The 23,838-nt window shown below is 41.9% G+C and overlaps 1 protein-coding gene across 1 annotated transcript in view; it reads left to right on the plus strand.

Annotated features, from left to right (window-relative positions):
• LOC128641619 (protein pelota homolog) overlaps positions 1-20,899 on the plus strand; it is a 75,894-nt gene extending 54,995 nt beyond the window's left edge. Inside the window, exons 3-5 of the mRNA XM_053694156.1 lie at positions 13,003-13,153; positions 13,865-13,955; positions 20,766-20,899. Of these exons, the coding sequence (XP_053550131.1) occupies positions 13,003-13,153; positions 13,865-13,955; positions 20,766-20,899 (376 nt within the window). The remainder of the gene's footprint in view (positions 1-13,002; positions 13,154-13,864; positions 13,956-20,765) is intronic.
• Positions 20,900-23,838: the final 2,939 nt, after the last annotated feature.

Consider the following 23,838-nt stretch of genomic DNA (forward strand, 5'->3'; position numbering starts at 1 on the left):
TGACCTTGTGGTACCAGTAAATGGATGAGAAAACAATAGTATAAAAACAAAAATTGACATAAAAAAACAAAATTGCAGAGTATATCAACTGTTAGGTAGATATAAGGTAATGTGCTTTCTTTGATTCTGTCGACGTGTTTCGGCCTAGAACTAGGCCTTTATCAAGACTAAAGAATCAAGTAAGCTGACCAGAATATATAGGGCTATTGACCCAATGAATCATGAGTGTTTTGGCGCCAAAACTTGATCCACACCCACTTCCTGTAAATTGCATTGTGGTTTTTGGCAAATCTTCTAAAAAATGCTTTGACAGGATAATAAACTATATATCACACTTCAGTAATTGCACGTCTCTATTTCCCATATAAAATGATGGCAAACACACATTATGGCTTGTCTTTTATAAATAAAATCTAGTGTTTTACTAGTGTTTCCTGTTTCTGCGATGTTTGACTTAGTTCCGGTATGTCACTTCCGGTTTTCGTAACTGATCATACTGGCTATATTTGAAGACCTATGATGTATTATATTTAGTTGGTTCATAATGCTGACCTGGTGTTATGTCTATTGCCCTAACAGTAGTGTTTAATCAGCTCTTTGATAGAAGTATTGTACTGGAATTGTACTTCCGGTTTAGCGTGGTCTGATTTGGTTCCGGTTTCTATAGTGAATACTTCCGGTTTTGGTATCACCGGATGGTGCATAAATATAATATTGTCTAATATGTCATCAAAATTTCATAATATGAACCCTATTTACCAGCTTTTTCAATGGTAGTATATAAAGAATGTGGCATCAAAATTGTAATAAAGATATATGAAAGTATAAAAGGATCTTATATGATGCAGTGTTTTTTCATGACGATACTGTTTTGGAAAATCATTTAAAAAATATTTATGAAAAATATTAATGAGAAAATGATTTGGATATTGGTTATAGGTAATAACATGAAATAGAGGTATTTATAACTGGACTGACATATAGCATAAAATGGTATATGACCTATAATGTGTTATACATCGATGAATAGGAATTATGATAAAATGGGAACTCTGATAAAATACAAATAGGATTCTTATAAATATAAGTAAAAACAGATAAATAAAAACATATATATAAAATCAGATTTGTTTAAAAGCTCCAGAGATATCATAAAAACAGTTAGAGAATGTCTGGATAAAATTATTTTATAAAATAATAGGGTACTACAGTTAATGGATAGGAGGGCAATCTCTCTTGAGATACAAAATATTGCATACAATCTTAAATGTGTATAGATATATCTAAAGGCACTACTCTAGTTTAAAATCTTCATAGGAGTGGACTTATATCTTTAAAATAACTAAAGTAAAAGTGGTAGTTAAGATGGCAATAGGATAAGGCTTTCAGTTCTCCTACGTAGTTTTTATGTGGAGTATATTCCCTTAACATTCTTGGTATCTAATGATTTTTAGAATGGGAGTTTACTATCTAAGGTATATTGAGGATCTTCGGTCACATTATTGAATATAGTGTTAGCGATACGGCTCAAAAAGTTCTTAATTCTTATTTGAATGGAATGAGTGGGAAATATCTTCCTTATTGTTTAGTCCTTTTGGATAAAGACAGTCCAAAGCAAAAATCCATTTGGACTCATTTAGGAGTAACTTCTGTTCATAATTTCCCCCTCTCCAGTTCTTGCTCACTATTTGTATCCCACAGTATTTAAAATCTTTAAGGTTTCCACCATGTTTAGTGGTGAAATGTTTATATAGTGGGGTATCTGTGTATCTTTTTTTCAATGCACAGTATATGCTCTCTCATTTTGTCCCTCAGTAGACTAGAGGTTTGTCCTAAGTATTGTAACTTGCATGGACATTCTATTAGGTATATGACACCTTTATCACAACATCTGATCAAATTGATCATGAATTTTTCTTTATTGTGGTGTGATGAAAAGGTATTGGTCTTCCAGCCATTCTTACATGCCTCTGACCACCAGCTGGAAATAGAGACTGGCAGATATCAGACAAAATGGAGACCCAGGGCAGCCAGACAATGTGCACAGTGTGACAGTGGGGACATAGAGAGTGAGACTGAAGCGCACTTCCTCTTGTACTGTACAAGATACAGATAAATACTTCCCAAAAATAATGAAAGAAATAACAGACTTCCCACAGATGTCTGAACAAGAAAGACTATCGCCTAGATTACGAGTTTTGCGATAACAGGGGTGCGGTGCTAACGAGCCTTTTTTTCCCACCGCTCCCTTAAGACAACGCTGGTATTACAGGTTTTTTTAAACCCGGGCGTTAGCCGCAAAAAGGTGAGCGTAGAGCAAAATTTAGCTCCACATCTCACCTCAATACCAGCGTTGCTTAAGTCAGCGGTGAGCTGGCTAAATTTGCTCGTGCACGATTTCCCCATAGGAAACAAGGGGGCTGAGCTGGCTGGAAAAAAAACCTAACACCTGCAAAAAAGCAGCGTTCAGCTCCTAACGCAGCCCCATTGTTTCCTATGGGGAAATGAATTGTATGTCTGCACCTAACACCCTAACATGAACCCAGAGTCTAAACACTCCTAATCTTACACTTATTAACCCCTAATCTGCCGCCCCCGACATCGCTGACACCTACATTATATTATTAACCCCTAATTTGCCGCTCCGGACACCGCCACCACCTACATTATACTTATGAACCCCTAATCTACTGCCCCCAACATCGCCGACACCTTCATTATATTTATTAACTCCTAATCTGCCCCCAACGTTGCCACAACTATATTACATTTATTAACCCCTAATCTGCCGCCAACGTCGCCGCCACTATTATAAATTTATTAACCCCTAAACCTAAGTCTAACCCTAACACCCCGCCTAACTTAAATAGAATTTAAATTAAACAAAATAAATTTACCATAATTAAATAAATTAATCCTATTTAAAACTAAATACTTACCTATAAAATAAACCCTGTAACTAATAGTTACATTGTAGCTGGCTTAGGATTTATATTTATTTTACAGGCAACTTTGTATTTATTTTAACTAGGTAGAATAGTTATTAAATAGTTATTAACTATTTAATAACTTCCTAGTTAAAATAAGTACAAATTTACCTGTAAAATAAATCCTAACCTAAGTTACAATTAATTACCTAAACTACCTACAATTAAATACAATTAAATAAACTAAATTACGGAAAAAAAAATCCCCACTAAATTACAGGAAAAAAAAAAGAATTACAAGAATTTTAAACTAATTACACCTAATCTAATCCCCCTAATAAAATAAAAAAGCCCCCCCAAATAATAAAATTCCTTACCCTATACTAAATTAAAAATAGCCCTTAAAAGGGCCTTTTGCGGGGCATTGCCCCAAAGTAATCAGCTCTTTCACCTGTAAAAAAAAAAAAAAAATACAATGCCCCCCAACATTAAAACCCACCCAATCCCCCCTTAATAAAACCTAACACTACCCCCCTGAAGATCTCCCTACCTTGAGCCGTCTTCACCCAGCCGGGCACAAGTGGACCTCCAGAGGGGCAGAAGTCTTCATCCGATCCGGGCAGAAGAAGTCCTCCAAGCGGCAGAAGTCTTTATCCAGGCGTCATCTTCTATCTTCATCCATCCGGAGCGGAGCGGGTCCATCTTCAATCCAGCCGACGCGGAGCCATCCTCTTCAAACGACGTCCTAACACTGAATGAAGGTTCCTTTAAATGATGTCATCCAAGATGGCGTTCCTTGAATTCCGATTGGCTGATAGAATTCTATCAGCCAATCGGAATTAAGGTAGGAAAAATCCTATTGGCTGATTGGATCAGCCAATAGGATTGAGCTCGCATTCTATTGGCTGATTGGAACAGCCAATAGAATGCAAGCTCAATCCTATAGGCTGATCCAATCAGCCAATAGGATTGAACTTCAATCCTATTGGCTGATTGGATCAGCTAATAGGATTTTTCCTACCTTAATTCTGATTGGCTGATAGAATCCTATCAGCCAATCGGAATTCAAGGGATGCCATCTTGGATGACATCATTTAAAGGAACCTTCATTCAGTGTTAGGACGTCGTTTGAAGAGGATGACTCTGCGTCAGCTGGATTGAAGACGGACCCGCTCCTCTCCGGATGGATGAAGATAGAAGATGCCGCCTGGATGAAGACTTCTGCCCCTCTTGAGGTCCACTTGTGCCCGGCTGGGAGAAGACTTCTCAAGGTAGGGAGATCTTCAGGGGGGTAGTGGTTTTTTTTAAGGGGGGATTGGGTGGGTTTTAGAGTAGGGTTGGGTGTGTGGGTGGTGGGTTTTAATGTTGGGGGGGTATTGTATTTTTTTTTTATAGGTGAAAGAGCTGATTACTTTGGGGCAATGCCCCGCAAAAGGCCCTTTTAAGGGCTATTTGTAATTTAGTATAGGGTAGGGAATTTTATTATTTTGGGGGGCTTTTTTATTTTATTAGGGGGAGTAGAGTAGGTGTAATTAAAAAATTGTAATTTGTTTTTTTATTTTCTGTAATTTAGTGTTTGTTGTTTTTCATACTTTAGTTTATTTAATTTAATTGTAGCTTATTGTAGTTAGTTTATGTAATTAATTTAATGATAGTGTAGTGTTAGGTGTAATTGTAACTTAGGTTAGGATTTATTTTACAGGTATATTTGTATTTATTTTAACTAGGTAGTTATTAAATAGTTAATAACTATTTAATATCTATTGTACCTAGTTAAAATAAATACAAAGTTGCCTGTAAAATAAATATAAACCCTAAGCTAACTACAATGTAACTATTAGTTATATTGTAGCTAGCTTAGGGTTTATTTTATAGGTAAGTATTTAGTTTTAAATAGGATTAATTTAGTTAATTGTAGTAATTTTATTTAGATTATTTTAAATTATATTTAAGTTGGGGGGGGGTTAGGGTTAGGTTTAGACTTAGGTTTAGGGGTTAATACCTTTAATATAGTAGCGGCGACGTTGGGGGGTGGCAGATTAGGGTTAATAAATGTAGGTAGGTGTCGGCGATGTTAGGGACGGCAGATTAGGGGTTAATAAAATTTAACTAGTGTTTGCGAGGCGGGAGTGTGGCGACTTTTAAATGCGGTAGGACTCTTGACAGGAGAGGGTCTACCGCTCACTTCTTCCAAGACTCGTAATACCTGCGTTAGGCAAATCCCATTGAAAAGATAGGATACGCAATTGACGTAAGGGGATTTGCGGTAAGCTCGAATCACGGAAGAAAAGTGAGCGGTACACTTGTACCTTCCAGACTCGTAATACCAGTGGGCGTTAAAAAGCAGCGTTGGGACCTCTCAACGCTGCTTTTTAAGGCTAACGCCAAACTCGTAATCTAGCCGTATGTGTACTCTTAGGAGAAAAAAACAAAGCTACAAGGATAGTAGCAAAATATGTAGCAGACTGTCACATGACCAGAACCCCCAATGAGATTATATGAGCTATCATATTTACCCACTATACCCCTACTTTATAAATTGTTATTAATCTGTTTTATTGTAACATATTACTTTGGCAACACATGTAATAATGTCATGCTAATAAAGTATTCTTGACTTGTACAGTCTGAGCAGAGTGAGTCTGTAAGGGGATCTGCCGTTAGTCTCACAGCTGTACAGTCTGAGCACAGTGAGTCTGTAAGGGGATCTGCCGTTAGTGTCACAGCTGTACAGTCTGAGCACAGTGAGTCTGTAAGGGGATCTGCCGTTAGTCTCACAGCTGTACAGTCTGAGCACAGTGAGTCTGTAAGGGGATCTGCCGTTAGTCTCACAGCTGTACAGTCTGAGCACAGTGAGTCTGTAAGGGGATCTGCCGTTAGTCTCACAGCTGTACATTCTGAGCACAGTGAGTCTGTAAGGGGATCTGCCGTTAGTCTCACAGCTGTACATTCTGAGCACAGTGAGTCTGTAAGGGGATCTGCCGTTAGTCTCACAGCTGTACAGTCTGAGCACAGTGAGTCTGTAAGGGGATCTGCCGTTAGTCTCACAGCTGTACAGTCTGAGCACAGTGAGTCTGTAAGGGGATCTGCCGTTAGTGTCACAGCTGTACAGTCTGAGCACAGTGAGTCTGTAAGGGGATCTGCCGTTAGTCTCACAGCTGTACAGTCTGAGCACAGTGAGTCTGTAAGGGGATCTGCCGTTAGTCTCACAGCTGTACATTCTGAGCACAGTGAGTCTGTAAGGGAATCTGCCGTTAGTCTCACAGCTGTACAGTCTGAGCACAGTGAGTCTGTAAGGGGATCTGCCGTTAGTGTCACAGCTGTACAGTCTGAGCACAGCGAGTCTGTAAGGGGATCTGCCGTTAGTCTCACAGCTGTACAGTCTGAGCATAGCGAGTCTGTAAGGGGATCTGCCGTTAGTCTCTCAGCTGTACAGTCTGAGCACAGTGAGTCTGTTAGGGGATCTGCCGTTAGTGTCACAGCTGTACAGTCTGAGCACAGCGAGTCTGTAAGGGGATCTGCCGTTAGTGTCACAGCTGTACAGTCTGAGCACAGTGAGTCTGTAAGGGGATCTGCCGTTAGTGTCACAGCTGTACAGTCTGAGCACAGCGAGTCTGTAAGGGGATCTGCCGTTAGTGTCACAGCTGTACAGTCTGAGCATAGCGAGTCTGTAAGGGGATCTGCCGTTAGTCTCTCAGCTGTACAGTCTGAGCACAGTGAGTCTGTAAGGGGATCTGCCGTTAGTGTCACAGCTGTACAGTCTGAGCACAGTGAGTCTGTAAGGGGATCTGCCGTTAGTGTCACAGCTGTACAGTCTGAGCACAGCGAGTCTGTAAGCTGATCTGCCGTTAGTCTCACAGCTGTACAGTCGTTTTGTTTTCAGAGGGTTATTTTAGTTATGAAATTACATGATTTGATTAGTTCTGCTTATTGGGTCAGGGCCTGTTTCCTCTCCAGACCAACAGTTCTCTGTGGCTTCCAAGCAGTACTTTAACTATTTGTTGTTCCCTTCTGTGTGAGTTAAACACATAGCTTCAGAGGGTCATTAGTTTGTAAAATGTATGAATTGGGCCATGGCATTTTTATAACTAATGTCCTTTTCTCCAACATAGGTGTGTCCGGTCCACGGCGTCATCCTTACTTGTGGGATATTCTCCTCCCCAACAGGAAATGGCAAAGAGCCCAGCAAAGCTGGTCACATGATCCCTCCTAGGCTCCGCCTTCCCCAGTCATTCTCTTTGCCGTTGTACAGGCAACATCTCCACGGAGATGGCTTAGAGTTTTTTGGTGTTTAACTGTAGTTTTTATTATTCAATCAAGAGTTTGTTATTTTAAAATAGTGCTGGTATGTACTATTTACTCTGAAACAGAAAAGAGATGAAGATTTCTGTTTGTAAGAGGAAAATGATTTTAGCAACCGTTACTAAAATCGATGGCTGTTTCCACACAGGACTGTTGAGAGCAATTAACTTCAGTTGGGGGAAACAGTGAGCAGACTTTTGCTGCTTGAGGTATGACACATTTCTAACAAGACGATGTAATGCTGGAAGCTGTCATTTTCCCTATGGGATCCGGTAAGCCATTTTTATTACATAAAGAAAAAAAGGGCTTCACAAGGGCTTTTAAGACTGTAGACATTTTCTGGGCTAAAACGATTGATATATAAGCATATTTTATACTTCATAGCTTTGAGGAATTATTTTATTCTTGGGAATTATGTAAAATAACCGGCAGGCACTGTATTGGACACCTTTCTCTCTAGGGGTTTTCCCTAATCATAGGCAGAGCCTCATTTTCGCGCCTCTATTGCGCACTTGTTTTTGGGAAGCATGACATGCAGATGCATGTGTGAGGAGCTCTGATACATAGAAAAGACTTTCTGAAGGCGTCATTTGGTATCGTATTCCCCTTTGGGCTTGGTTGGGTCTCAGCAAAGCAGATACCAGGGACTGTAAAGGGGTTAAATATAAAAACGGCTCCGGTTCCGTTATTTTAAGGGTTAAAGCTTTCAAATTTGGTGTGCAATACTTTTAAGGCTTTAAGACACTGTGGTGAAATTTTGGTGAATTTTGAACAATTCCTTCATACTTTTTCACATTTGCAGTAATAAAGTGTGTTCAGTTTAAAATTTAAAGTGACAGTAACGGTTTTATTTTAAAACGTTTTTTGTACTTTGTTATCAAGTTTATGCCTGTTTAACATGTCTGAACTACCAGATAGACTGTGTTCTGTATGTGGGGAAGCCAAGGTTCCTTCTCATTTAAATAGATGTGATTTATGTGACACAAAATTTAGAGAAAATGATGCCCAAGATGATTCCTCAAGTGAGGGGAGTAAGCATGGTACTGCATCATCCCCTCCTTCGTCTACACCAGTCTTGCCCACTCAGGAGGCCCCTAGTACATCTAGTGCGCCAATACTCCTTACTATGCAACAATTAACGGCTGTAATGGATAATTCTATCAAAAACATTTTAGCCAAAATGCCCACTTATCAGCGAAAGCGCGACTGCTCTGTTTTAGAAAATACTGAAGAGCATGAGGACGCTGATGATATTGGTTCTGAAGTGCCCCTACACCAGTCTGAGGGGGCCAGGGAGGTTTTGTCTGAGGGAGAAATTTCAGATTCAGGGAAAATTTCTCAACAAGCTGAACCTGATGTGATTACATTTAAATTTAAATTGGAACATCTCCGCGCCCTGCTTAAGGAGGTGTTATCTACTCTGGATGATTGTGAGAATTTGGTCATTCCAGAGAAATTATGTAAAATGGACAAGTTCCTAGAGGTCCCGGGGCCCCCCGAAGCTTTTCCTATACCCAAGCGGGTGGCGGACATTGTAAATAAAGAATGGGAAAGGCCCGGCATACCTTTCGTCCCTCCCCCTATATTTAAGAAATTGTTTCCTATGGTCGACCCCAGAAAGGACTTATGGCAGACAGTCCCCAAGGTCGAGGGGGCGGTTTCTACTCTAAACAAACGCACCACTATACCCATAGAAGATAGTTGTGCTTTCAAAGATCCTATGGATAAAAAATTAGAGGGTTTGCTTAAAAAGATGTTTGTTCAGCAAGGTTACCTTCTACAACCAATTTCATGCATTGTTCCTGTCACTACAGCAGCGTGTTTCTGGTTCGATGAACTAGAAAAGGCGCTCAATAAAGATTCTTCTTCTTATGAGGAGATTATGGACAGAATTCATGCTCTCAAATTGGCTAACTCTTTCACCCTAGACGCCACTTTGCAATTGGCTAGATTAGCGGCGAAAAATTCTGGGTTTGCTATTGTGGCGCGCAGAGCGCTTTGGCTAAAATCTTGGTCAGCGGATGCGTCTTCCAAGAACAAATTGCTTAACATTCCTTTCAAGGGGAAAACGCTGTTTGGCCCTGACTTGAAAGAGATTATTTCTGATATCACTGGGGGCAAGGGCCACGCCCTTCCTCAGGATAGGTCTTTCAAGGCCAAAAATAAACCTAATTTTCGTCCCTTTCGCAGAAACGGACCAGCCCCAAGTGCTACGTCCTCTAAGCAAGAGGGTAATACTTCTCAAGCCAAGCCAGCCTGGAGGCCAATGCAAGGCTGGAACAAAGGTAAGCAGGCCAAGAAACCTGCCACTGCTACCAAGACAGCATGAGATGTTGGCCCCCGATCCGGGACCGGATCTGGTGGGGGGCAGACTCTCTCTCTTCGCTCAGGCTTGGGCAAGAGATGTTCTGGATCCTTGGGCGCTAGAAATAGTCTCCCAAGGTTATCTTCTGGAATTCAAGGGGCTTCCCCCAAGGGGGAGGTTCCACAGGTCTCAATTGTCTTCAGACCACATAAAAAAACAGGCATTCTTACATTGTGTAGAAGACCTGTTAAAAATGGGAGTGATTCATCCTGTTCCATTAGGAGAACAAGGGATGGGGTTCTACTCCAATCTGTTCGTAGTTCCCAAAAAAGAGGGAACATTCAGACCAATCTTAGATCTCAAGATCCTAAACAAGTTTCTCAAGGTTCCATCGTTCAAAATGGAAACCATTCGAACAATTCTTCCTTCCATCCAGGAAGGTCAATTCATGACCACGGTGGATTTAAAGGATGCGTATCTACATATTCCTATCCACAAGGAACATCATCGGTTCCTAAGGTTCGCATTTCTGGACAAGCATTACCAGTTTGTGGCACTTCCGTTCGGATTAGCCACTGCTCCAAGAATTTTCACAAAGGTACTAGGGTCCCTTCTAGCGGTGCTAAGACCAAGGGGCATTGCAGTAGTACCTTACTTGGACGACATACTGATTCAAGCGTCGTCCCTTCCACAAGCAAAGGCTCACACGGACATTGTCCTGGCCTTTCTCAGATCTCACGGGTGGAAAGTGAACGTAGAAAAAAGTTCTCTATCTCCGTCAACAAGGGTTCCCTTCTTGGGAACAATAATAGACTCCTTAGAGATGAGGATTTTTCTGACAGAGGCCAGAAAATCAAAACTTCTAAACTCTTGTCAAATACTTCATTCTGTTCCTCTTCCTTCCATAGCGCAGTGCATGGAAGTAATAGGTTTGATGGTAGCGGCAATGGACATAGTTCCTTTTGCGCGAATTCATCTAAGACCATTACAACTGTGCATGCTCAGTCAGTGGAATGGGGACTATACAGACTTGTCTCCGACGATACAAGTAGATCAGAGGACCAGAGATTCACTCCGTTGGTGGCTGTCCCTGGACAACCTGTCACAGGGGATGAGCTTCCGCAGACCAGAGTGGGTCATTGTCACGACCGACGCCAGTCTGGTGGGCTGGGGCGCGGTCTGGGGACCCCTGAAAGCTCAGGGTCTTTGGTCTCGGGAAGAATCTCTTCTCCCGATAAACATTCTGGAACTGAGAGCGATATTCAATGCTCTCAAGGCTTGGCCTCAGCTAGCAAAGACCAAGTTCATAAGGTTTCAATCAGACAACATGACGACTGTTGCGTACATCAACCATCAGGGGGGAACAAGGAGTTCCCTGGCGATGGAAGAAGTGACCAAAATCATTCAATGGGCGGAGACTCACTCCTGCCACTTGTCTGCAATCCACATCCCGGGAGTGGAAAATTGGGAAGCAGATTTTCTGAGTCGTCAGACATTTCATCCGGGGGAGTGGGAACTCCATCCGGAAATCTTTGCCCAAATTACTCAATTGTGGGGCATTCCAGACATGGATCTGATGGCCTCTCGTCAGAACTTCAAGGTTCCTTGCTACGGGTCCAGATCCAGGGATCCCAAGGCGACTCTAGTAGATGCACTAGTAGCACCTTGGACCTTCAAACTAGCTTATGTATTCCCGCCGTTTCCTCTCATCCCCAGGCTGGTAGCCAGGATCAATCAGGAGAGGGCATCGGTGATCTTGATAGCTCCTGCGTGGCCACGCAGGACTTGGTATGCAGACCTGGTGAATATGTCATCGGCTCCACCATGGAAGCTACCTTTGAGACGAGACCTTCTTGTTCAAGGTCCGTTCGAACATCCGAATCTGGTCTCACTCCAACTGACTGCTTGGAGATTGAACGCTTGATCAAAGCGAGGGTTCTCAGATTCTGTCATTGATACTCTTGTTCAGGCCAGAAAGCCTGTAACTAGAAAAATCTACCACAAAATATGGAAAAAATATATCTGTTGGTGTGAATCTAAAGGATTCCCTTGGGACAAGATAAAAATTCCTAAGATTCTATCCTTTCTTCAAGAAGGTTTGGAGAAAGGATTATCTGCAAGTTCTTTGAAGGGACAGATTTCTGCCTTGTCTGTGTTACTTCACAAAAAGCTGGCAGCTGTGCCAGATGTTCAAGCCTTTGTTCAGGCTCTGGTTAGAATCAAGCCTGTTTACAAACCTTTGACTCCTCCTTGGAGTCTCAATTTAGTTCTTTCAGTTCTTCAGGGGGTTCCGTTTGAACCCTTACATTCCGTTGATATTAAGTTATTATCTTGGAAAGTTTTGTTTTTGGTTGCAATTTCTTCTGCTAGAAGAGTTTCAGAATTATCTGCTCTGCAGTGTTCTCCTCCTTATCTGGTGTTCCATGCAGATAAGGTGGTTTTGCGTACTAAACCTGGTTTTCTTCCGAAAGTTGTTCCTAACAAGAACATTAACCAGGAGATAGTCGTGCCTTCTTTGTGTCCGAATCCAGTTTCAAAGAAGGAACGTTTGTTGCACAATTTGGATGTAGTTCGTGCTCTAAAATTCTATTTAGATGCTACAAAGGATTTTAGACAAACATCTTCCTTGTTTGTTGTTTATTCTGGTAAAAGGAGAGGTCAAAAAGCAACTTCTACCTCTCTCTCTTTTTGGCTTAAAAGCATCATCAGATTGGCTTACGAGACTGCCGGACGGCAGCCTCCTGAAAGAATCACAGCTCATTCCACTAGGGCTGTGGCTTCCACATGGGCCTTCAAGAACGAGGCTTCTGTTGATCAGATATGTAAGGCAGCGACTTGGTCTTCACTGCACACTTTTACTAAATTTTACAAATTTGATACTTTTGCTTCTTCTGAGGCTATTTTTGGGAGAAAGGTTTTGCAAGCCGTGGTGCCTTCCATCTAGGTGACCTGATTTGCTCCCTCCCTTCATCCGTGTCCTAAAGCTTTGGTATTGGTTCCCACAAGTAAGGATGACGCCGTGGACCGGACACACCTATGTTGGAGAAAACAGAATTTATGTTTACCTGATAAATTACTTTCTCCAACGGTGTGTCTGGTCCACGGCCCGCCCTGGTTTTTTAATCAGGTCTGATAATTTATTTTCTTTAACTACAGTCACCACGGTATCATATGATTTCTCCTATGCAAATATTCCTCCTTTACGTCGGTCGAATGACTGGGGAAGGCGGAGCCTAGGAGGGATCATGTGACCAGCTTTGCTGGGCTCTTTGCCATTTCCTGTTGGGGAGGAGAATATCCCACAAGTAAGGATGACGCCGTGGACCGGACACACCGTTGGAGAAAGTAATTTATCAGGTAAACATAAATTCTGTTTTACTGTTTTCATTAGCATTATACTAAGTCTGTTAGATTTATGCCGTGCATCTGGCAGTACTGAGCAGTAATAATGTCATACTCTCTCTACAGGAAGGTGCAGACAGAGTCGGCCACCGGCAGTGTGGGCAGTAACCGTATACGCACCACCCTCACCATCTGCGTGGAGAACATTGATTTTGACTCCCAGGCATGCCAGCTACGGGTCAAAGGAATTAATATCCAGGAGAACCAGCATGTGAAGGTAACTAGGCCCAGCGCAAAAAAAATCTTAAATCCTGGTACTACTGTGTCACTCTACAGAGCATCAGTAGTAATATTACCAGAGAGTCACCAGAAGCACTGTGGGCCGGCGGGTGTGCTTGGTGCCAGGGGGCTGGCAGGGTTGTGCACAATGTCAGAGGGCGGGTGGGTGTGCTTGGTTCCAGACAGCCAGCGGTGTCCTTGGTGACAGTGGTGTGGTGCTCATTGTCAGGGGGGCCGGCGGGGTGGTGCTCAATGCCATGGGGCCGGCGGGTGTGCTCGGGGCCGGCGGATGGGCTTGGTGCCGGCTGATGTGCTCAGTGCCAGAGGGCCGATAGGTGGGCGCTAGCTACTGAAGCAGTTGCCAGATCAGCTGCTATGATGGACAATGTGGGAATGAAATTAAGGACGACAGTGTTTTTCCCTGCGGCAGTGTGCCTCACGTCCTTTATAGGTTTGGTTCCTCTAAGGTTGGAACACGGTGCCTTAGGCGTGACGCTGTACTTCTGTATCTATTGAGAGAGCATGTGTCCAAATTGATGAAATTTTCATATATGGCCAAAACCTTTATATATATATATATATATATATATATATATATATATATATATATATATATATATATAGCCAAATCCCATACAATGCCTGCAGAATAACAGCAATGTTTTTCATGGGTATCTGGCTAATACTGTTCATCCTTTTCCTTTCCCAGATGGGCGCTTATCACACTATTGAGCTTGAGCTGAACCGCAAATTTACATTAGCAAAAAAGCACTGGGACAGCATTGTCCTTGAGAGAATCGGTGAGTCTTTTGTGCTATTTCCACTGGCTGACATCTATGTGTATCAATTAGTACACCGTGCACCATTAGTGACCGCTAGGTGCATCCTCCACTGTGCACCATTAGTGACCGATAGGTGCATCCCCCACTGTGCACCATTAGTGACCGCTAGGTGCATCCCCCACTGTGCACCATTAGTGACCGCTAGGTGTATCCCCCACTGTGCACCATTAGTGACCGCTAGGTGTATCCCCCACTGTTCACCATTAGTGACCGCTAGGTGTATCCCCCGCTGTGCACCATTAGTGACCGCTAGGTGCATCCCCCACTGTGCACCATTAGTGACGGCTAGGTGTATCCCCCATTGTGCATCATTAGTGACCACTAGGTGTATCCCCCACTGTGCACAATTAGTGACCTGCGGTGTGTGTGTGTGTGTGTATATGTATATATATATATATATATATGTATATATATATATATATATATATATATATATATATATATATATATATATATTTATTTATTTATACACACACAGTGACTTCCCCGGCACTTACCCTGCTTTTTATACACACAGTGACACCCCCGGCATGTAACCTGCTGTATATACACACAGTGACACCCCCCCAGCATGTAACCTGCTGTATATACACACAGTGACACCCCCGGCATGTAACCTGCTGTATATACACACAGTGACACCCCCGGCATGTAACCTGCTGTATATACACACAGTGACACCCCCCCAGCATGTAACCTGCTGTATATACACACACACAAATACAGTGCCACCCCCGGCATGTAACCTGCTGAATGAATATATATATATATATATATATATATATATATATATATATATATATATATATATATATATATATATATAATTTAGAAACAGGTATTGGTGCACCTCAAAACACATGAGACCACAAATTATTTCACATATTTAAACTTATTTCCTTTTTTTCTTAATGCTGCAAAAAATGCCTTTTTAATATTTCTTATTTTTTTAAAAATGGAGATGGGATCTTAGTCACACAATATGGCCATATTCTGCTCAGCCAGTCACCACTTACAAGGGGTCCCACGGTAGACTGGTCCTAACACTATGAAATTAGCCAAACATACAGTGGGGCAAAAAAGTATTTAGTCAGCCACCAATTGTGCAAGTTCTCCCACTTAAGAAGATGAGAGAGGCCTGTAATTTTCATCATAGGTATACCTCAACTATGAGAGACAAAATGTGGAAACAAATCCAGACAATCACATTGTCTGATTTGGAAAGAATTTATTTGCATATTATGGTGGAAAATAAGTATTTGGTCAATATCAAAAGTTCATCTCAATACTTTGTTATATATCCTTTGTTGGCAATGACAGAGGTCAATCGTTTTCTGTAAGTCTTCACAAGGTTGTCACACACTGTTGCTGGTATGTTGGCCCATTCCTGCATGAAGATCTCCTCTAGAGCAGTGATGTTTTGGGGCTATCGCTGGGCAACACAGACTTTCAACTCCCTCCAATGGTTTTCTATGGGGTTGAGATCTGGAGACTGGCTAGGCCACTCCAGTACCTTGAAATGCTTCTTACGAAGCCACTCCTTCGTTGCCTGGGTGGTGTGTTTGGGATCATTGTCATGCTGAAAGACCCAGCCAGGTTTCATCTTCAATGCCCTTGCTGATGGAAGGAGGTTTGCACTCAAAATCTCACGATACATGGCCCCATTCATTCTTTCATGTACACGGATCAGTCGTCCTGTTCCCTTTGCAGAGAAACAGCCCAAAGCATGATGTTGCCACCCCCATGCTTCACAGTAGGTATGGTGTTCTTTGGTTGCAACTGAGCATTCTCTCTCCTCCAAACACGACGAGTTGTGTTTCTACCAAACAGTTCTACATTGGTTTTATCTGACCATATGACATTCTCCCAATCCACTTCTGGATCATCCAAATGCTCTCTAGCATACTTCAGATGGGCCTGGACATGTACTGGCTTAAGCAGGGGGACACGTCTGGCACTGCAGGATCTGAGTCCCTGGCGGTGTAGTGTGTTACTGATGGTAGCCTTTGTTACGTTGGTCCCAGCTCTCTGCAGGTCATTCACTAGGTCCCCCGTGTGGTTCTGGGATGTTTGCTCACCGTTCTTGTGATCATTTTGACCCCACGGGGTGAGATCTTGCATGGAGCCCCAGATCGAGGGAGATTATCAGTGGTCTTGTATGTCTTCCATTTTCTAATTATTGCTCCCACAGTTGACTTCTTCACACCAAGCTGCTTGCCTATTGCAGATTCAGTCTTCCCAGCCTGGTGCAGGTCTACAATTTTGTTTCTGGTGTGCTTCGGCAGCTCTTTGCTCTTCACCATAGTGGAGTTTGGAGTGTGACTGTTTGAGGTTGTAGACAGGTGTCTTTTATACTGATAACAAGTTCAAACAGATGCCATTAATACAGGTATTGAGTGGAGGACAGAGGAGCCTCTTAAAGAAGAAGATACAGGTCTGTGAGAGCCAGAAATCTTGCTTGTTTGTAGGTGACCAAATACTTATTTTCCACCATAATATGCAAATAAATTCTTTCCAAATCAGACAATGTGATTGTCTGGATTTGTTTCCACATTTTGTCTCTCATAGTTGAGGTATACCTATGATGAAAATTACAGGCCTCTCTCATCTTCTTAAGTGGGAGAACTTGCACAATTGGTGGCTGACTAAATACTTTTTTGCCCCACTGTATATACACACACACACACACACACACTGACACCCCCTGCACGTAACCTGCTGTGTGTTCACATTTTTGTAAATATTTTATTATATCTTTTCATGTGACAACACGGAAGAAATTACACTTTGCTACAATGTAAAGTAGTGTGTGTACAGCCTATATAACAGTGTAAATTTGCTGTCCCCTCAAAATAACTCAACACACAGCCATTAATGTCTAAACCGTTGGTAACAAAAGTGAGTACACCCCTAAGTGGAAATGTCAAAATTGGGCCCAATTAGCCATTTTCTCTCCCAGGTGTCATGTGGCTCATTAGTTACAAGGTCTCAGGTGTGAAGGGGGAGTAGGTGTGGGTTAAATTTGGTGTTATCGCTCTCACAATCTCTCATACTGGTTACTGGAAGTTCAACATGGCACCTCATGGCAAATAACTCTCTGAGAAAAGAATTGTTGCTCTACATAAAGATGGCCTATGCTATAAGAAGATTGCCAAGACCCTGAAACTGAGCTGCAGCGCGGTGGGCAAGACCATACAGTGGTTTCACAGGACAGGTTCCACTCAGAACAGGCCATGGTCGACCAAAGAAGTTGAGTGCACGTGCTCAGCCTCATATCCAGAGATTGTCTTTGGGAAATAGACGTATGAGTGCTGCCAGCATTGCTGCAGTGGTTGAAGGGGTGAGGGGTCAGCCTGTCAGTGCTCAGACCATACGCCGCACACTGCATCAAATTGGTCTGCATGGCTGTCATATCAGAAGGAAGCCTCTTCTAAAGATGATGCACAAGAAAGCCCACAGTTTGCTGAAGACAAATAGACTAAGGACATGGATTAAAACAAAAAGAGACAGAGCACAAGCCACAAAGGGTTTTAATACAAAGTGCATATGCGCAAAATAACAACACACGTACACGGAATAAAATCCAGAGCGTAACCGGGAAGCTACAGGAAGTTGAAGGTGTGGGGCTGCTCAAAAGATGGTTAACCGGTGTCGGGGAAATTATGTGGAACAGCTGGACTCTACGCTGGCTCTGGATCATTGAAAGGACTAAGTGGCTTACAACATATTCTCATTCAACCTGCAGAAGGAGTCTTTTTTTATGGTGACGCCTATCATTATGATTATGCTCGATTAATTTTATTCCGTGTACGTGTGTTTTTATTTTGCGCATATGCATTTTGTATTAAAACTGTTTTTCCCTTAGAGTGGCTTGCGCTCTGTCTCTTTTTTTGTTTTTATCTATCGAGCCTCCTTGGGAGAAGGATCACAGTCCTCTCAGCCGTCTCAGAGAAGCATCCAGTATCTACTTTTCTTTGGTGCTTACACTCAATTATCATTTATTTTCATTTTGCACACAGAGACTGTGCTTAAAGGTAACACTTGTACTCAAACAGCAATTCCACTATTAGGTGTGATACCTTTTTTGATCTAGTACTGTTTTTTGGCACACAGGTTGTGTGCAATACCAATATCCATCTGTTTGCACAAGTATTTTGGACTTGAATTGAGATTTTTGTTTTTGGGCATCATTACAAGGCTTTATTTTAAGTTGTTAGTGTATCATGATTTTGTCTCTCTGCACATTATTGTTGTTGTTATAACTTGTGTTTTTTAAGGGCATGGATTACTGGAACCATGTCCTGTGGTCCGATGAGACCAAGATAAACTTATTTAGTTCAGATGGTGTCAAGCGTGTGTGGCAGCAACCAGGTGAAGTGTACAAAGACAAGTGTGTCTTGCCTACAGTCAAGCATGGTGGTGGGAGTGTCATGGTCTGGGCCTGCATGAGTGTTGCCGGCACTGGGGAGCAACAGTTCATTGAGGGGACCATGAATGCCAACATGTACTGTGACATACTGAAGCAGAGCATTATACCCTCCCTTCGGAGACTGGGCCGCAGGGCAGTATTCCAACATGATAACGACCCCAAACACACCTCCAAGGCGACCACTGCCTTGCTAAAGAAGCTGAGGGTAAAGGTGATGGACTGGCCAAGCATGTCTCCAGACCTAAACCCTATTGTGCATCTGTATGGGCATCCTCTGTGATGTCGTCATAGAGGAGTGGAAGAGGACTCCAGTGGCAACCTGTGAAGCTCTGGTGAACTCCATGCCCAAGAGGGTTAAGGCAGTGCTGGAAAATAATGGTGGCCACACAAAATATATTGACACTTTGGGCCCAATTTGGACATTTCCACTTAGGGGTGTACTCACTTTTGTTGCCAACGGTTTAGACATTAATGGCTGTGTGTTGAGTTATTTTGAGGGACAGCAAATCTACACTGTTATACAGGCTGTACACTCACTACTTTACATTGTAGCAAAGTGTCATTTCTTCAGTGTTGTCACATGAAAAGATATAATAAAATATTTACAAAAATGTGAGGGGTGTACTCACTTTTGTGGGATGCTGTGTGTGTGTGTGTATGTATGTATGTATGTATGTATATATATATATATATATATATATATATATATAAGATTCAAAAAAGAAGCACTCACTAATCCATCAGCAACTGTGGCAAACAAGTTTAATTTGGTGACGTTTCGAGACAACAGTCCCTTCCTCTGACAAGTTAACAATGTGCAAAATCAGCCTTTAAATAGGCCCCAAATAACACTCCCCTCAAGATCAGCCAATGCAGGCCGAATAAAAATCACACTCCTTTATTAACCAATAATAATTGGTGACAGATATACTACATAAATAGACCGTGAACATGTAGACTAATAGTGATATCGTACCCAAAACAATCTCTCCCAGAAGTAAGCATGCCCACATCTGCTATATGTTAAGCGACATATTAACGTAAACATACAAGAACCAGGAAAAAAAGCAGAAACTTTGTGCTAACTTTATGGCCAATCATCATCAATGTTACATCTTGTTCTCAAACGTCATGCAAAGCAACTGCAACTAAGGACGCCCCAAGTAACAACCAATCAAAACAACTATCTTCACCCTGATAAGAATATTAACTCGTCAGGTCACGGTTAGGACCCTATAAAATGTCAGCTGATCGAGACTACGAAAGAACTCATTATCGTAACGAACATTCACCCTCCAATAGCTACTGACCAAAAAAGCCATGGTGACAAAGGTCTTCAATAGGACGCCGCCCTCAAATGAGCATATAAGTGTAGTGTCCATAAGCACAGCTAATGCCATGCATAAGGATAGCGAACTAGCTCAAAGGACTATCACTAGCCAATATTCATCAAAATGATGACTGATAAAGTTACCTCATTTACAACGCATACAAACGCAATAAAGCTCCACATAACAGCTGATTGCCACCGCACTAATCCGTGGCAGACATTCAGATTCTGATGTGTATAAACAGGGCAACCATGGTGACAGAAGTGTTCTGATAGGACGTTACTGAAAGGTGGGCGTGTGTGAGGAGTGTCCACAAGCAGTCTAGAGCGTAAGGCACACATGGCAACTTCAAAAGACCAACAGCTTCTAAAGGCAACCGTACCATAAACACAGTTCACTCGTTAGAAATGCCGTAACAAAACATACTAATCTCAGCTAATCAATGCTAAAATGAACCATCATAAAGGAAACATAACAGAGAACATCTCCACCCTCAAATATAAACAAAAAAGGTAACTATGGCGACAGAAGATTATTATATGGTCGCAACCAAACAGTGGATCTATGAAAATAGTATCCTCAAACTAATATAAAATAAAACATAAAACTCGCAAAGCAGCTCAAAAAGTAATAATACATAAATAAAGTGACACCACCCAGGACACCATGCAAACAAAGATTCAAATGCTCTAGACATTGGTGTAATATCTATAGTGTAAAAGTAGTCAAGGCGACCGGATAGCTTATATCCCATGAAACGCAACATTACAACTGCATTGTAACGTAATGGGCATTAAGTGTGCTGTCAGATGTCAGCCCCACAAACCTAACCTCCATGCCCGGGCAAGATAATAATAAGAATACATCTTATTCACATCTGTACGTAAAAATAAGCATGATCTCACGAGCACCAAAACCACACCACCACAATGGAAATGTGTAGCCACATCATCACATCAATCAATGTATATAAAAAATGCGTAATTAATCATCAGTTCCTATATGTAGCCACCAGGGACACAGAACAAACCTCAAAGTGCAAACAGCAAAATATAACAAAGGGGGGCAAAGAAACTCCTGGAGAGATTGAAAAATGGGTAACAACTATACATATAGAACTGGTGAAAAAACATGTGTGTTAAAATAGTTACAAGGGGGCGGAGCTAACCGTCGAGCTGAGTAGCAGCACAAGAAAAGAGCTCCACAGAGGAAAAGAGATAAAGTTGATTTAATCTTGTTTCTTAGCAAGGGGAACACTATTACTTCAACCCCAAAACACTATAACTAAGCAGAGGATTATCCCAAAGTCAGCAGGATATCGATTAAAAAGTCTCTGAACAGCTCACACCCCACTGCCAGGGCAGCTTGCTGCGGCCTAGCTGCGAAGAGGCTGGATCATGGTGGATCCCTGCATGGCTATTTTAGCCCTTCTTGAGGAATACCACAATAAGCTGCTGCACAGGCTAGACCGGCTTATTCTAATTGCCAGTCACCGAGATGTGGAAGAAGATGGCACTGAGACCTATGAACCCGCGGCAGTGACACCCGACATACATATGGGGCCTATCCAGGAGACTCCAGCCCGCTGTCACCTTTTGGAGTTAGCCTGCCTGTCATCAGCCGCCTCAGTGCAAGGGAGCGGCGGTAACTTGACACACACTTCAGACCAGGGAGCTGTGACTGGAGCCCGTGCACTGAATGCTACCTGTGCACCCCCGCAGGAGGAGACAGCTGGGGGCAGAGCTGTAACTGAGGTCCCTGAGTGGAGTGGAGAAAAGCCCGCGATTATACCTACACAGATGGTTGCGACTTCGGAGGCAAGTTACTTTACCGGTTGGGTTTTTTTCTCCCGCTGCCTGGATTTGCAGTGTTGTTACTCTGTTGTAATACTGCCTTTGCTATCATCACGGCGTCATGCTCCTCAGGGTCTCCGGACTGGCATTGGATAGGTGAGGGTTAGTGGCTTTGAAAGGGTGTTGGTGTCTGAGGGAACAGCTGCGGATGGGACACTCTCTCTATGAACACACTGTTATGATCCCAAATAATAATAATTTTTGAAGATACCTGCTGTGGCTCGCTATGAAGGCCTAGGGGCCTGATACTTGAACTTGCACCTTGATCCTGTTCATTTGCTTAGGACACGCTTGTGAGCTCCATAAATTTATTGTTCAATGTTACCATGTTTCCCATTTCTGTGTGCCTAGCCTTCATTAGGTGCTGTATTTTATTATTGGGTCCTCTCTACTATGAAGTTTTGCTACCATGTGTATTTTTGTAAACTGTTTGTACTATAAGATATACTGTCAGATCTGGTAAGGATGGCGATCCTGCATTCATAATAATGTATGTCCTGAAACCATGCAGTTCCCACAACTTATTCATTCCTATATAAGCTTTGCCATTTAGCTAAATACCCTAAACTACAAGCCTGTCAGAAATTTCTGTGTACCAGTGCCTGCTTTTGTATTATCACTTTAGATTGATCATTACCCATATTGCAGTGCCCTATCTCAAGTAATAAGATTGTATTGTCACTTAGCTATTTTGTCTGAACTAGTGTTGGATAGAATGTTTAGGTAACCACCTATTTTTGCATGTGTAGGATATCTCTCTTACAGTTGTTTTACTGACTAATGTGAATTCATGGTTATTTAATTGTATTGTAAACGCAGGAGTTTCGCTCTGTTCTGCTTGCGGTGCGAGTTTCCTGCAGACATATTGTATTGCCTCTGCATATCAAAGCCAAGCTAAATAACTATGACTTGAAGTGTGTTAAACTAGTTAATTCCTCTGTGTGAATTGATGTTAAATCTCCATGATAATACTCTATTTTTCTCTTGGTGCATCTATGACTGTTTAATGTGTTGGATATACTAACTAGCAACAGAAAAATATGACATTGCTGGACTGTTCTCTGCCCCCCCCCCCCCATTTTTGTGCGGATAGGGTTGAGTCTTCTCTCCTCCGCATACTTTTTTGACAGAGTGTAGTAGTCTCTGTCCAACCCGCAGAGCCATGACCCTGTCTTTCCCATGCATTTATGTAAAATGGCTCTCGGGGTTCCACTACAGGAAACTTAAGCTTGTTTATGTTTCCTGCTCCCCTGTAAAGTATCCATGATAATAGTCTTATTTATGTCTATACTTATATACCTGTTCAGTGTTGATAGCTAACTAGGTTTATATTTCTCTATTTTGATATTGTGTGTTCACTCCAGAATTTGTATTAACTCTGTGAATGCTGAAACTGCAACTGTCTACTATTATCTCCATTAACATGCCCTCAATTGTTTTGTTAGCCTTTTGGTCCCTTGATTGGACCTGTTTACCTGAGGACACTGCGAACCTACAAGATTTCAAAACTGAGGTGCCTAAATTGTCATGTCATGTCAGTTCAATGTGTATTGTGAAGTGTTACCTGTTGTTGAGACTGTTGTATATTTGCTATTTCAACCTCAATAAAAAAAAAAAAATTACAAAAAAAAAAAAAAAAAATAGTTACAAGGTAACATGATATTAATAAATTAAAAACAAACTAGCACATAGAGGACTGACAAAGACCAGATCTAAATGGGTGACATAATGCTTGACATAAACAGATTAACTAGATCATAAATAGCTCCTAGGGCTAGAGAAAAAGCCCACCGGAGAATAAAGAGGCATAGAGAAGAACAAAGCATGTAAAACCTCACATCATGAAAAAATCTTATTATAGAGAGAAATCTCATTATAAACATGGTTTCATAGACCAAATAGTTTCATTAATGAAAAAGTGACTTAAAGAGTATATAGACCCTCGCAGAAATCAAGAGAGGCATCCAAATCTATCTCAAAAAAAGACTCATGTAAATGGATAGTGAACTCTCAAAAATTGGACAATGAACTCCCAGAAAAACTAGCATATAATCATGCATGAACCGTGAACTCTCAAAGAAAGAAGGACCATGAGCTCTCATAAATTATCATAGATAGCATTGCCATCCTGTGTGTGTATTGAGACCGCTAGGGTGTAAAGTCCCAAGTTCATATATCCATCTTGATTCTTTGCGTAAAAGCATATTTACTCTGTCACCTCCTCTTTT

The sequence above is a fragment of the Bombina bombina genome, chromosome 11 (genome assembly GCF_027579735.1).
Source record: "Bombina bombina isolate aBomBom1 chromosome 11, aBomBom1.pri, whole genome shotgun sequence".
Taxonomy (NCBI): Eukaryota; Metazoa; Chordata; class Amphibia; order Anura; family Bombinatoridae; genus Bombina; species Bombina bombina.